The sequence below is a fragment of the Engystomops pustulosus genome, chromosome 1, assembly GCF_040894005.1.
Source record: "Engystomops pustulosus chromosome 1, aEngPut4.maternal, whole genome shotgun sequence".
Taxonomy (NCBI): Eukaryota; Metazoa; Chordata; class Amphibia; order Anura; family Leptodactylidae; genus Engystomops; species Engystomops pustulosus.
In genome coordinates, this window is record NC_092411.1 from 83,248,717 (window position 1) to 83,261,926 (window position 13,210).

The window sequence follows — 13,210 nt, forward strand, 5'->3', positions numbered from 1 at the left end:
TTTAGGTGCAGTTTTGTCAATTTCACAGGTGAAAGACATGAACTGAACAAGTGAATTTGATTTTGAAGAAGAAAGCTGTTCCACAAATATCATTCACCTGTTGATTTGATGTCTTTCACTTGTTAAAATAAGTAATACCACCTAAAACCAACCCAAAACTAACTGTGATGCAGTTTTAACTGCAACGTGTGACCGCACCCTCAAGCAGTTCCACAAATGTCATTCACCTGCTGATTTGATGTCTTTCACTTGTTAAAATAAGTAATACCACCTAAGACCAAACCAAAACTAATTGCGATGCAGTTTTAACTGCAACGTGCGACCGCACCCTAACACTTCTCTATTCCTATCCGACTACAATTCACTCACTTTCTCTACCACTCTGGCTTCAACCACACGTTCAGTCCACCCACGTAAGAATCTCAAACAACTGGACTGCAGCATACTCTGAGACTCTCCTACCTCTCTTTCACATCCTCATGGAAGAAGGTAGAAACTGCTGCTTCCTTCTACAACACCATAGTTTCTTCGGGCCTGGACTCTGTAGCTCCCCCCCCCCCCCACTCTCACTACAACTGGACAACCCAACTGGCAACCCTCGCACACCAACCTCACAAAACATCTGAGGCAAAGTGACAGGAGTGCTGAACAGCGTTGGAAGAAATCACTCTCAAAGAAAAACATTCTGTCATACAAGCAGGTGGTCTTTACCTACAAATCCACACTTGCATCTGCCAAACTGGGTTATTTCATCAATCTCATACCTTCTCTATCTTACAACCCCAATTATTTTATACTTTTAATTCCCTCGTGTGTCATTGGACACCTGCCCCCCCTCTCATTTTAGCTGAGGAATATGCCTCACACTTTAAAAACAAAATAGACAGCATCAGGGAAAGTTTCAACCATCATCCATCATCCCCTGCAACCCACCAAGGGTAATAACTAATTTCTCTTCTCTTACTGACGACAAAGTTTCCTCCATGCTGTGAAGCTCCCATCTCACTACTTGTGCGCTTGTTTCGTCACATCTTATCTCAAACCTCACCACTGTGCTCATCCCAGCCCTAACTCATTTCTTTAACCTTTCAGTATCCACAGTTATTGTTCCATCTTCCTTTAAACATGCAACTGTCACACCCATTCTAAAAAAGCCATCTTTGGAGTCTGCTTAAATGTCACCCAATTTCACTACTTCCATTTGCTTCAAAACTCCTGGAACAACATGTCCATCTACAACTATCTTCCTACGTCTCATCCAACTTGCACCTTGACAAACTACAATCAGTTTTTTGACCAAATCACTCCACTGAGACTGCCCTAACCAAAATCTCTAATGACCTACTGTCAGCCAAGGAAAACATAACTACTCTGTTCGCCTCCTTCTTGATCTGTCCTATGCCTTTGACACTGTTGACCATTCTCTCCTGCTCCAGATGCTTTGTTCTCTTGGTACCACTGACCTGGCCCTCTACAGCAGTGATTTTCAACCTTTTTTGAGCCGCAGCACACTTTTTATACTTAGAAAATCCTGGGGCACACCACCAACCAAAATAGCACAAAATGACACTAAAACAGTCATATTATACATATAGTTAATAATATAGATTCTAAATTTATTTTACTCACTCACTGTGAAAACCTGGGCCTGTTTCGATAAACACAAAAGGGATATCCTGGCAGGAATGGTGGAAAGACACACACGAAGCTCTTCCTCAACAGTTCTCAGTTTCTCCCTGTTTTTAGAATGTGGTGCTGATTATTATGTGGCTCATATACTGCAAAATAAAGGGGTACAATGATAAGTACTATGGCCATGAGGCCAGAGTATAAGTGCCAGCTCATATACTCAGCATATGGGCTGGTACTTGTAGTACTCCAGCCTCATGACTATAGTATTTCTCATTTTACATTTCTCATTGTTATATGCAGTATACTGCTGGAGTACTAAAAGTACCAGCTCATATGCTGAGTATTCTGCCAACAGTTCATATACTCAGGCAAAAGCTCATATAGTCAGCATTATTGGTGGGCAAATGCGAGAGTCTCTCCGCTCTCAGGATGATGCGCCGGCCTCGGTGACGTCATTTTGGCGCGCGAGGTTCAAAGCTGACGCATGTGTTATTGCACACGTCTCCTACATTGTAAGAAGCCGTGACTGCGCATCGTTGCACATTGTCGGGAAACAAAACACAGGGGGCACCATAGTTTGGGGAACTTTCCCTGCGGCACACCCGACCATGTGTCGCGGCACACTCGTTGAAAATCACTGCTCTACAATATCTCCTCATACCTCTCTAACCTTTCCTTTCAGTGTCACACCACCCCTTCACCTTACCTCCTTTCTACTGGCTTCCCTCAAGGTTCTGTCACCCTCTACACATCTGGCCTGGGAAATCTAATTAAGTCCCAATGGGTTCCAACACCACTCCTGGGAAGTATACAAATACATTTTCCAAGGTGTTAAATGGAAAATAATACCTCCTTTTGCTACCTTGAAAGGCAGCCCACTTAACACCAAGTATGACCTACAAGAAGTCTAAAAACATGATGTGGGATTAAGCCAAACCAGTATATCCATTCCAGAAGGAACAGACTCCCAACTGTAGACAGCACTGTTTCGACCTGGTTTAGTCTCCTCAGTACAGTGAGCGGGAGCAGGACCCGGTCTCCAGATAGCAGACAACCGGAGACACTAGGGAGAAAGTAGATGCGGTTCGTTACTGCTTCTCCGCTCCTCACAGCATTGCGCTGAAGGAAAGCATTGCACGAAATAGCAGAGCCAGCGCTGCCGCCACTCCATAGACTCGGTGATGACGTGACCTCTGGGTCTAAAGGGGTTAATCAGACCCAGTACCGCTCTGATCAGCCCCATCAGTGACAGCTAGTGGTTTTCCATTGTAACTGAGGATCTTATAGATGCCTCAGTTACAGTAAAATTATTTTAAAAAAGTGAAAATGTCCCCCATGGGGGACATATAAACTAAGAACACACATACACAAAAAATATTCATAAATATGCATAAAAATACAATGACATTTCCCCATATAATAAAATAAAATCCCCTGCTACACTACAAAAAACACTCCCACAGTCACCCCGTTTGCCCGAGACTATACACATTATATATATCAAAATGACCGAAACAAAATATGGGATTCATTAATAATGTTAATTATGAGTTAATTTGAAAATTAAAAAAATATATGTACTTTTAATTACAAAAAAAAAGACTTTTTTCCACTTTTAACCCCAAATAAGAATATAAATAAAACATTTTTTTTAAACTCGTATTAGTTTTTAACTAGCTCTGTGTCCCGAAAAAACACTGCAAAAAATTTTGAGGTGGCATGCAAAAAAAAAGTTATGGCTGTTACACCACCGATTACGAATATTCGCTAAACATGCCCGGTCACTAGAGCCTTTTTCAGACCGCGTCACTGAGGGGTTAAGAGCTTAATCACACTAAGGGTCTAAGGCAGTGATGGCTAACCTATGGCACTGGTGCCAGAGGTGGCACTCAGAGACCTTTCTGTGGGCACCCAGGCCATCACCAGAGATGACTCCAGGTATCTTCCTGCAGTCCCAGACAGCCCAGGACTTGCTGTGCACAGAGCTATTTTAAAGTGACAGCTGTACCTGGGATTATTTTCTGCTTTATTGGTGTCCTCAGAGTGCTGGTATCAATTAAAAATATGCAGGTCTTTGTTGTAGTTTGGGCACTCGGTGTCTAAAAGGTTTGCCATCACTGGTCTAAGGACTTTCCATCATTCCTATTGTTTCATGCAATCTTATTATTACTCTGTATTATTACTCATATTTTTTGTTTATGTACCCCATGATCTGTAAAGCACTGTGGATTATGATGGCGCTGTATAAATAAAGATTCATTATTTATTATATTTTTACATATTGCTATCAGATGCATGTAGCAGTGACATCTGGTGGCCGAGTACAGTACTGTTCAGACTAATAAGTACATTGCTTCTGTATTCGACAGTAATATAACCTACAGTAACAAAACATTTCCAATAACCAGGCTCATTCTTATTTATAGCATGTTCAGACCAAGTGAAAGCACTTTTTGCTGTTCCCTTATTTGTAAAACCAAACATACAAATTGTCTGCTGTGGATCTACCATAGTGGATTTTATCACAATAATAATAATTCTTTATTTATATAGCGCACACAGATTATGCAGTGCTGCAAAAAGCATGTCAAATTGGTCCCTGTCCCCATGGGGCTCACAATCTAAACAACCTAACAGTATGTTCTGGAGTGTGGGAGGAAACCGGAGTACTCGGAGGAAACCCACGCAAACACGGAGAGAACATACAAACTCTTTGCAGGTGTTGACCGGGGTGGGATTTGAACCCAGGACCCTAGTGCTGCAAGGCAGAAGCGCTACTCACTCAGCCACCATGCCATCACAAATCTATGTATCTGTACTGCTAACTTCACACATGCATTTGACAGGTTCGGTTACACATTTCATTACAGTCATTTTTTGGTGTTAAATTTCAGGTCCCCATTGATCTCAGTGGGGGTTTGGGGCCAAGTTCATTTCAAGTATGGTTACAAAAACCAAACTTTTCCCAGAAGTTCATCTGAACTTCACGGACCCCAACTTTGATGGATCAGCTCATCACTACTCTTCCTAAATCCTTAAAAGGGGTATGATAGACAGTTATATCATAATAATGCCTCAATGGGTATCTATACCCAGTTGTTCTCAGTGCGGTAAAAGAAGCAAAGGGAAAACCACAAACCCTTCATCTCACCTCTGGGTATTCAGACCCAGTTATTCTCATAGACTTAAATACAACTAATTCGCTATTTGAAGGTTTGAGATAATGTAGACTAATATAGACCATATTATTTTATAAACTAACTGTTGTTGATACTCTGCTGCCAGCAGAGTATTAATGACTTCTTGAGATTATTCTATTCCTTTGAAGTTCTGCCTGTCAACCTCCAGGCCGTGAAGTTTACCATCTTCAGGTTGGGATGAAACTGTCCGTTCTGGAGGCGAAGATCCAGAAAAATAGAGAGACTCCAAAATCTGCTGCTCAAAAGATAGAATGCATGTGTAAACCAAACCTAGTGGAGCCAAAACGGCAAAATTGCTTCACTGCTTCCTCTTGAATCTTCTTCAAAATTCTTGGTTTAAATGGAATAGCGGGAAAGAAATGTATCTCCAGCCGATGGATAGACTGTCATCTGCCAGAGACTTGCTGGAACAGTAGAGTGAGCATAAGTGAGCCCCTTGGTTTACTCTTTTGTTGCCATGAAATCTAATTCTGGAACTCCCCATCTCAATGTTATCATTGCGAACACCCTGGATAAAGATTGTTTCGCTGAGAACATCTGCTGCCAGATTTAGGCTGAGAGGCCCAGTTCATCAAATGACTGCATTCTGCTGACATGGCCTTGCTTCCACCCTTTTTGTTCACTAGGTGGTCGGATTAAACATGAATCTTGCAACACTGGAGACATGACTGAAAATCTCCACCAGCCTTTGGCCACTTTCACGTTAGCATTTTTCATGTTGGGTACTTTTGATGTGCAGAACTTTCATTGCACTCTGACCCATTGTAATCAATGGGTTTTTTTCAGACTTTAATTTTTTTTTTAAACACACTTTTAAATCTCAGCAAGTTCTACTTTCGCAAGTCACGTGCGTGAAAAACGCACCATGGAGATGCATCAAAAACGGAATGCGCTCTGAGACACGCATTGAAAATTGAAACACACAAAAAAATAAATGAGACACTTAACAAACTCTGAGTGAAAACTGATTGAACTCTGATGAAAAATGTCAGTTTTCCACTGACCAAACCCTGATCGTACCCTGATCAGACTCTGATGCGATCTGCAACACAAGTGTGAAAGGGGCCTTACAACCACCTGTGTTCTACATCAGCATCCCTGCTCCATGAGGACATATCTGTAGTGAGGATCTTTAGGGGCAGAGGTACCAGCCAAGTTCTTGAACAGTGAGAGATGAAATCTTGAATAGTATAATAAGAGTCTGGGGATTGCAATCTCAGGCTATTAGGAGATCACGCTGCAGGTTCCTCTTGTGAGCCTTGTCCCAGGGCACTGCATCTATGGAACAGGTAAGTGATCCAAGGGTTTTCATAGCTGTCCTGATGGAAACTTTCGGGTTTCGAGTCATAAAATGAGTGATGTGTTTCTGCATCGAGGAAGTTCTTTCTGTAGACAATTACCAGAAGTGTCTGAGAGCAGAACTATTCTATTTGCCCATGGCAACTAATCAGAGCTCAGCTTTCATCACCCCACAGCTGTTTATAAAATTAAAGGTGAACTCTGATTGGTTACCATGGACAACTAGAACAGTTTTACTCAGACACTTCTTATAAATGTCCCCCAATCTCTCCTGAAGAGACTGGGAATCTGAAATTCTGAATTATAAACCCTTAAAAAGTTTTGAGTTGGTGTTAGCTGAGATTTTTTCGTAGTTTCCCAGAAACCCATGATTTTGAAGCATAATTATGGTGGTTTGGAGAGCTGGAGCCTGTACTTCGACGACAAACAGTTCGCAAAATGGTATCAGTGAGATCATCCCCCAAAAAATGAAACTTTATACAGCACTGCAGAGAAAGGTATAGGAACATTATTGGTGTCAGAATATGGGAAAACAACCAAATCTATTAAAACATAATAAAACCGATTTAAATTTCGTATACGTGTGATCGTATCAACCCAAAGAATAAAGGGGAGTTGTCACCCGGAGTGCACAGAAAAAGCCATAAAAAGATCTTACTAAAAAATGTAAAGTTAGCATGTGCGCAAGGCTGAAGCCTATGAAATGCGTGAAAAACGCATCAAAAAAAGGGGCGCAACGCATCGCGTGAAAGCGCCCTGACAAGGGAAGCTGCAGGCCCCTTTTACAGTTGCGTTGCAGATCACGTCAAAAGTACAACGCATGAAAAACAGACTTTTTTGCCTTCAATTTTCAAAAGTTTTTTGTCTGATTCATTAGCTTTTTTCTTTTTTAACACAATTTTTGGGGGATTTCAATGTTTTTCATACGCATAAAAGGAGAGTAAAAAAGACATACCTTGATTATCTTTTCTATGGCAATTGTTCATTGAAAAACGCATTGCACTTGCATGTGTCTGAGTGTTTGTGATCCGTTTCTATAGGGTGTTTTTTGACTCGCAAAAGTAGAACATGCTGAGAGTTTCAAGCGGGCTGAAAAAAAAACCTGACAAAGCCCATTGCATACACTGGGACAGAGTGCCATGTCAAAAATAAGCACAGGACACAGCACTAGAGGTGGCCGCTAGTTTCCAAAACACAAAGAAAGTCAATAAAAGGAATGTAAAATATGGTCAATTGCATTTTTAAGATTTACAGGTTGGGGGCAATGAAAACAGCTACTTTACATAACCTGGCTGATACCACAAGCAATATGGCGGCTGCAGCGTGTGCGCTTCTGCCGGAAGTGACGTGGCAATTAGATTTACCAACGTTCTCTCCAGCCGCACGGCGCGTGAATTTGACGTCACCATGCGGCTGAAGTGTAGGTAAGTAGAGAACTTACCTTTATAGGTGTTCTGGTAAGTTTTAGGTGAATGACAGTAACACGACGTTTCCCTCAGATACTTCCTGTGTGAGTTGGTGCTGGAGGATCCGCGCTGGAGGCATAGTATCTCGCACTCCAGTGTGTTGCACGCCGTGAGGGATGCGGTGAGCAAGCTGCACGGGTCATTCGGGGATGCAGCCTGCAATCTGGGGCTGTCCAGTAAGTACGGGAGAGGTCTGCACCTCCGGCGGTCATATCTGTGTGATACCCCAGCTCACTAACCATGCACTACATACTACACACTACACGTGATGCTACAGCTGCTTACAGGGATCTGTAGTGGTCACTTACCATGCACTGCACATGATGCTACAGGCTGAAGTGGGGATCTGTAGTGGTCACTAACCATGCACTATACATGATGCTACAGGCTGCTTACAGGGATCTGTAGTGGTCACTAACCATGCACTGCACATGATGCTACAGGCTGCTTACAGGCATCTGTAGTGGTCACTAGCCATGCACTGCACATGATTCTACAGGCTGCTTACAGGGATCTGTACTGGCCACTAGCCATGCACTGCACATGATGCTACAGGCTGCTTACAGGGATCTTTAGCAGTCACTAACCATGCACTGCACACAGGCTGCTTACAGGGATCTGTAGTGGTCACTAGCCATGCACTGCACATGATGCTACAGGCTGCTTACAGGCATCTGAAGTGGTCACTAACCATGCACTACACATGATGCTACAAGCTGCTTACAGGGATCTGTAGTGGTCACTAACCATGTACTGCACATGATGCTACAGGCTGCTTACACGGACCTGTAGTGGTCACTCAGCTCATGTTGTGCAGGATGAGTACCCACCACTACTGCAAGTGCAGGGAATTGTATCCGCACTCCAGCAGATCCCGGAAGGGGGATTCATGATTTACGATACTGGAGACCTGTACCAACACATCAAATATATTGCTAGATTTTAAATGAAATTTAAATGAATACTCTGGTTTGCAGCAGGTGTCGCCCATTTACTGTTTGTATATGTGATAAACATTACATTAGTTGCGTTCTGACTCCTAGGACATGAGAACTATAGATCATGAGTAGAAGGATCACCAGTAAATTGTTTTATGGTTACACGTCCCAGATCAGCACAGGTCTTCTCACCATTGATTCTAATATATAATTGTTAAAATATTGCTGCATTCTGGTGTGCTGTAAAGTACAGGTTACGTTAATCCCTCCTAGAATATTGTAGATGCATTCAGGTTATCCACTATCCTGTGGATAGAATCAGAGTTCGGACAACAACCTGAATTCTGGTTGAGTTTGGTTACCTCCTCCGCAGGGCAGCAGGAAGCATTCTCAACATGCTGTTTTATTCAGTTCGTAAGAATGGAACCCCCATTTTCAGGTGTGGGTACACAAGATTTTTAGTTCATCCTCAACCAGCAGAATAGTGGACCACAATTGCAGTAAATTATGGGAAAGCTCCTTTAATCACTTTAAAGAGGACCTTTCACCACCTCACTTAAATGGAGATTACCATGCCATTCTGTAGGGACTGCTACATAGATTCACGGGCACTTTGCAACCGTGGGGGCTAGAAGGAAAATTCAGAGTTATTAGTCCCGAGATGTGACCATTATAATGAGTGTTTGGTCAGAGAGGAGGAGCTGGGGGCATGTCTTATGCTAATCTTCCCTCATACTGTTAGTGGTGAGATGTAATTTCTCTATGTGTATCTAAAGGCCTCATAAATGTGATGAAAACGCTGCGTGAGCGTAAAGATGATGCAAATGCTGCGTAAGCCTAAACATGACGCAAACGCTGCATAAGCGCAAACATGACACAAACGTGTAAATGTAATTGAAACGCCACATCAGAGTAAACGAGACACAAACGGCGAGTAAGTGTAAACGTGATGTAAATGCGCAATAAGTGTAGGCGTGCCACAATCGCCGCGTAAGTGTAACCGGGATACAAACGGCGCGTAACCATGCCGCAAGGGCTGTGTAAGTGTAACCGTGCTGCAAGCACTGCATAAGCATAACCGTGACACAAATGCTGCGTAAATGTCACCATGATGTTAGCGTATCCATTATGCAAACGCCACATAAGCGCAAATGTGACACAAACGCCGTATAAGCGCAAACATGATGCAAGCGGCGTGTAAGCGTAAACGTGACGCAAACGCCTTGTAAACGTGATGCGAACGGCTTGTAAATGTGACCCATGTAAATGTAATTCAAACACCACGTAAAAATCACAAATGCAGCATAAGCGTAACCGTGGTGCAAACGCAGTGTAAGCACGACGCAAGCGCCGCATAAATGCAACCGCAAGCAAAACTGACAAAACATTGTGATTATGTTAACACAATGTCAAGAGAATATTAGCAGAATGTGTGTGAACACAGCCTTTAGATGAACATAGAAAAAAACTCACAGCTCAATATTCATAATATGCTAATCTCTCATACCGTCCAATCAGTGGCAGGCAATGTCAGAGAAGCTAACACACGCCTCCCGCTCCAGGCCCATGGTCAGAACCTCGGAATTTTCCTTCTAACCCCCACGGTTGCGGAGATATCATTCCAAGTGTCCCTACAGGATGGTATTATAATCTCTACATGTGTGAGGTGGTGAAAGGTCCTCTTTAAGAAATATTTAGTCTTAAACATGTGTATTACTCAAGAATTTTTTCTGCTCACAAAAATAAATACTTCAAAGTATAGAGTTGTGTTCTGAATAACTAATGTAAATCTGTATTTATCTTAACAGTCAAATATCTAAATGCTTACACTGGCATCATATTCTTGCGCTGTCGGAAAGCATTTCACCAGCTTCTGGGTTCATCTCTTCCCTTTATTACCAGTCTTGAGAACAGAGGTCAGCGGTATTCATGCTTTTTTAACACATTACATATTGGAGGTAAGTAACTTTGGCACTTGTTTATTTAAAAAAAAAAAAAGTATCTGCAACTTATGGTTATCCCTATTTTAGGCTTTTTGGACAAGTGTGCTACACTTGGGCCTGGACCCGTGCAGCCATGCCCTTGTCAGAGCAAGCTTTTTTTTTTTTCCCCCGACTTGCACAATGCACTCCTGTGGCAGCTGAACAAACTGCTATCATATGGCCACCATATAAGGTTGTGTGCAAGGAGCCTTAGGGTTCAATGATCAGGTATTTATCACCTGGTCACATTGTATTCTCTTACAGGCACAATACGCACATGTCAGAAATTCCTCATTGAGTACAACAGAAAACAATTAGCAGTGTTATTGAAGAATTGCTCAGATCCCGGTGAGTAGCCTCTTTCTCCAAAGCTTGTGAAAGTGTCACTATATGCCACTAATTCTGTTCTCCCTTATAGAGAACAAAGATGCCATCCAGAAGTCTATAGCAAGTTGTTCTCTAGAGGTGGAAGAATCAGAGTTCTCAGTTGATGACTACATGAACTAGGGAGCCCATATCAAATTTAAATTGTTTGATTACATTAAATGTTGCACTCGCCTTTGTATAGAAAGTGTGTTCATTAAATTCTCTTTCACCCCTAAAGGCTGCAGCTGTTTTTTTAAAATGTGACCAGTGTCTGTCTAACTTTTTTTTTTACTTATCAAACTGGTTGAATTTTTACCCTCCTATTAGCAAAATTATACTAATGTTAACAACAATATCAATATCTTAGGAAGTGAAAAAAATTACAATTTTCTAACTTTCAAATGTTCTATTGAGTCAAATCAGTTTTTTTTTGTAGAAAACTTACTATTTGTATTTGGCAGCAAGATCTCAAATTGCGTGCACTACTATTAAAACGCACAAATAGACTGGTGGGAATAATGAAAGGATTAACAGACTATGGTGGGTAAGGGGGAAATAGTGATTGTGGAACAGATCACACATAGCTCTACAATAGAAAGTGGCCGATCAGTCCTGACTTTTACATATGACATGATCTGTCATTACAGAGATCAGTCATGACAGATCAGATATGCCACATCACTGTAACTGGCCAGTCTATTGACCAGTTCTGCCATGTTTATCACCAAAATTGGCCAATCAAATTGGTCCTTCGTTTTAGCAGGCGGGTGTCCCCAAACACAAGAAGAGCTTGTGACCAATATAGCAGAGGAGGATCACTAAGAAGAGGTTAAGAGCTAATAAAGTAAAAATGGATCACTTTATCAGAGATTTTGTACCATTTGAGTAACATTTACTTTGATAGTGGAAGCATTTTGAAGGAAATCAATGTCAAGTATGATAAAACAAGGGACACTCAAGATCTAGTGAATGTGGGCATCTTAGATTTGTTATGCATGATCTACCTCTTATAAATCAACTATTAAAATTGTACAAAGAAATAGCCAGAATGGCTCCAGGGCTGTTACCAGAGTCTTTACATGTGCAGATTCACAGGATTATTGTTGTTACCTAGCTTCGCCAGATGTAATCTCATTGCAGCAGCACACAATGGGGGCAGATATGTACTTAATATAGAATGTTACTGGAGCAGTTATGCTGCTAATGTCTAATAAGTGTATTACACAATTTGATACTATAGTTATAAGCAGTTTATTTTACCAGTTCCTTAGCACCTTCTTTGATAAATTTGTAAAAGGGTTGAGAAAGCTAGGTGCTCAGTGACACTACCTTGGAGTGAAAGTATAATCCCAACACTTTTAGGAACCCAAAAGCCTTTTGTTCCAAGGTTTAGGGTAGGCTATATGCATAGATTTAGCTAGTGTGCAGTCAAAATGAGCATTTTCTTCTGTATATGCATCTGTGCAAATGTTTGCAGACTAGAACATGCTTTATTTCTAAAGGATTGATTTTTACTGTCAGCAACAAGCTTTTTTCCTCAATAAAATCCCCCAAGTCATGTTGGGGCAGCCACCTTGGCACAAAATCACAAGACAAGCATCTAAGGCTACATTCACACGAACGTATGGGAGATGTATATTCGTCCCCTATACATGGCAACTGGGCCAAGAAAGCCACCCCCCCTGACTTGCAGCTGTATGCCAGGTACAAGACAAAATGGATTTCATGGAAATGTGAGAATTTTTTGGCTAAAATAAAGGTGGCATTTAGTGTATAGTAGGGCTCTATGGCAGTGGTGGCGAACCTATGGCACTGGTGCCAGAGGCAGCACTCAGCTCTTTCTGTGGGCACCCAGGCCATTGCCCTAGCACACCAGACAGGACTCAAAGAATGTTTCAGCAGTTCCAAGCAACTTAAGAGATGCTGTTTTCGGTCATATTTTCATACTTACTTTGCTACTTGGGACTGTAGAAAGAGTGAGAATGAATAGACAGGGCCGAATTATCTTTGGAGGACTTTTTGCAGAACTTTTTTATGCAAATTTTTCATTTTCAGGAGGCCAATATGATTGAAAGTTGTTGAAGAACAGGGAGCAATAAGTTACTGCTTTAATTTTGGTTGGCACCTCGCAATAAATAAGGGGGGTTTTGGGTTGCTTTTTGAGCACTCGGCTGCTAAAAGGTTCGCCATCACTGCTCTATGGGAACCTATCATTAGCCATTTGTGAAAAAGTGTGGCGATAAGTTCCCTTTAAGACTGAAAAGCTGTTTGTGAATGTAGAACCCCATTCAGATAGGAGTGTATTTCTCCATCATGCACAGATTCAA

General features: G+C 41.7%; 1 protein-coding gene across 1 annotated transcript; it reads left to right on the forward strand.

The window, feature by feature from the left end:
• The first annotated feature begins 7,447 nt into the window (after positions 1-7,447).
• On the forward strand, positions 7,448-11,120 carry POP5 (POP5 homolog, ribonuclease P/MRP subunit). Its single transcript, XM_072124072.1, has 5 exons — positions 7,448-7,555; positions 7,631-7,773; positions 10,344-10,493; positions 10,782-10,865; positions 10,936-11,120. Exons 1-5 carry the CDS (start codon positions 7,539-7,541, stop codon positions 11,022-11,024), a joined length of 483 nt encoding a protein of 160 aa, XP_071980173.1. The 5' UTR covers positions 7,448-7,538; the 3' UTR covers positions 11,025-11,120.
• The last annotated feature ends 2,090 nt before the right edge of the window (positions 11,121-13,210 follow it).

What these genes read in the sequence shown, in the direction of transcription:
- POP5 (XM_072124072.1), top strand. An exon ending in CTGCAATCTGGGGCTGTCCA is followed by an intron (nt 7,774 to 10,343) that starts GTAAGTACGGGA and finishes TTATCTTAACAG; the next exon opens with TCAAATATCTAAATGCTTAC. An exon ending in TAACACATTACATATTGGAG is followed by an intron (nt 10,494 to 10,781) that starts GTAAGTAACTTT and finishes ATTCTCTTACAG; the next exon opens with GCACAATACGCACATGTCAG.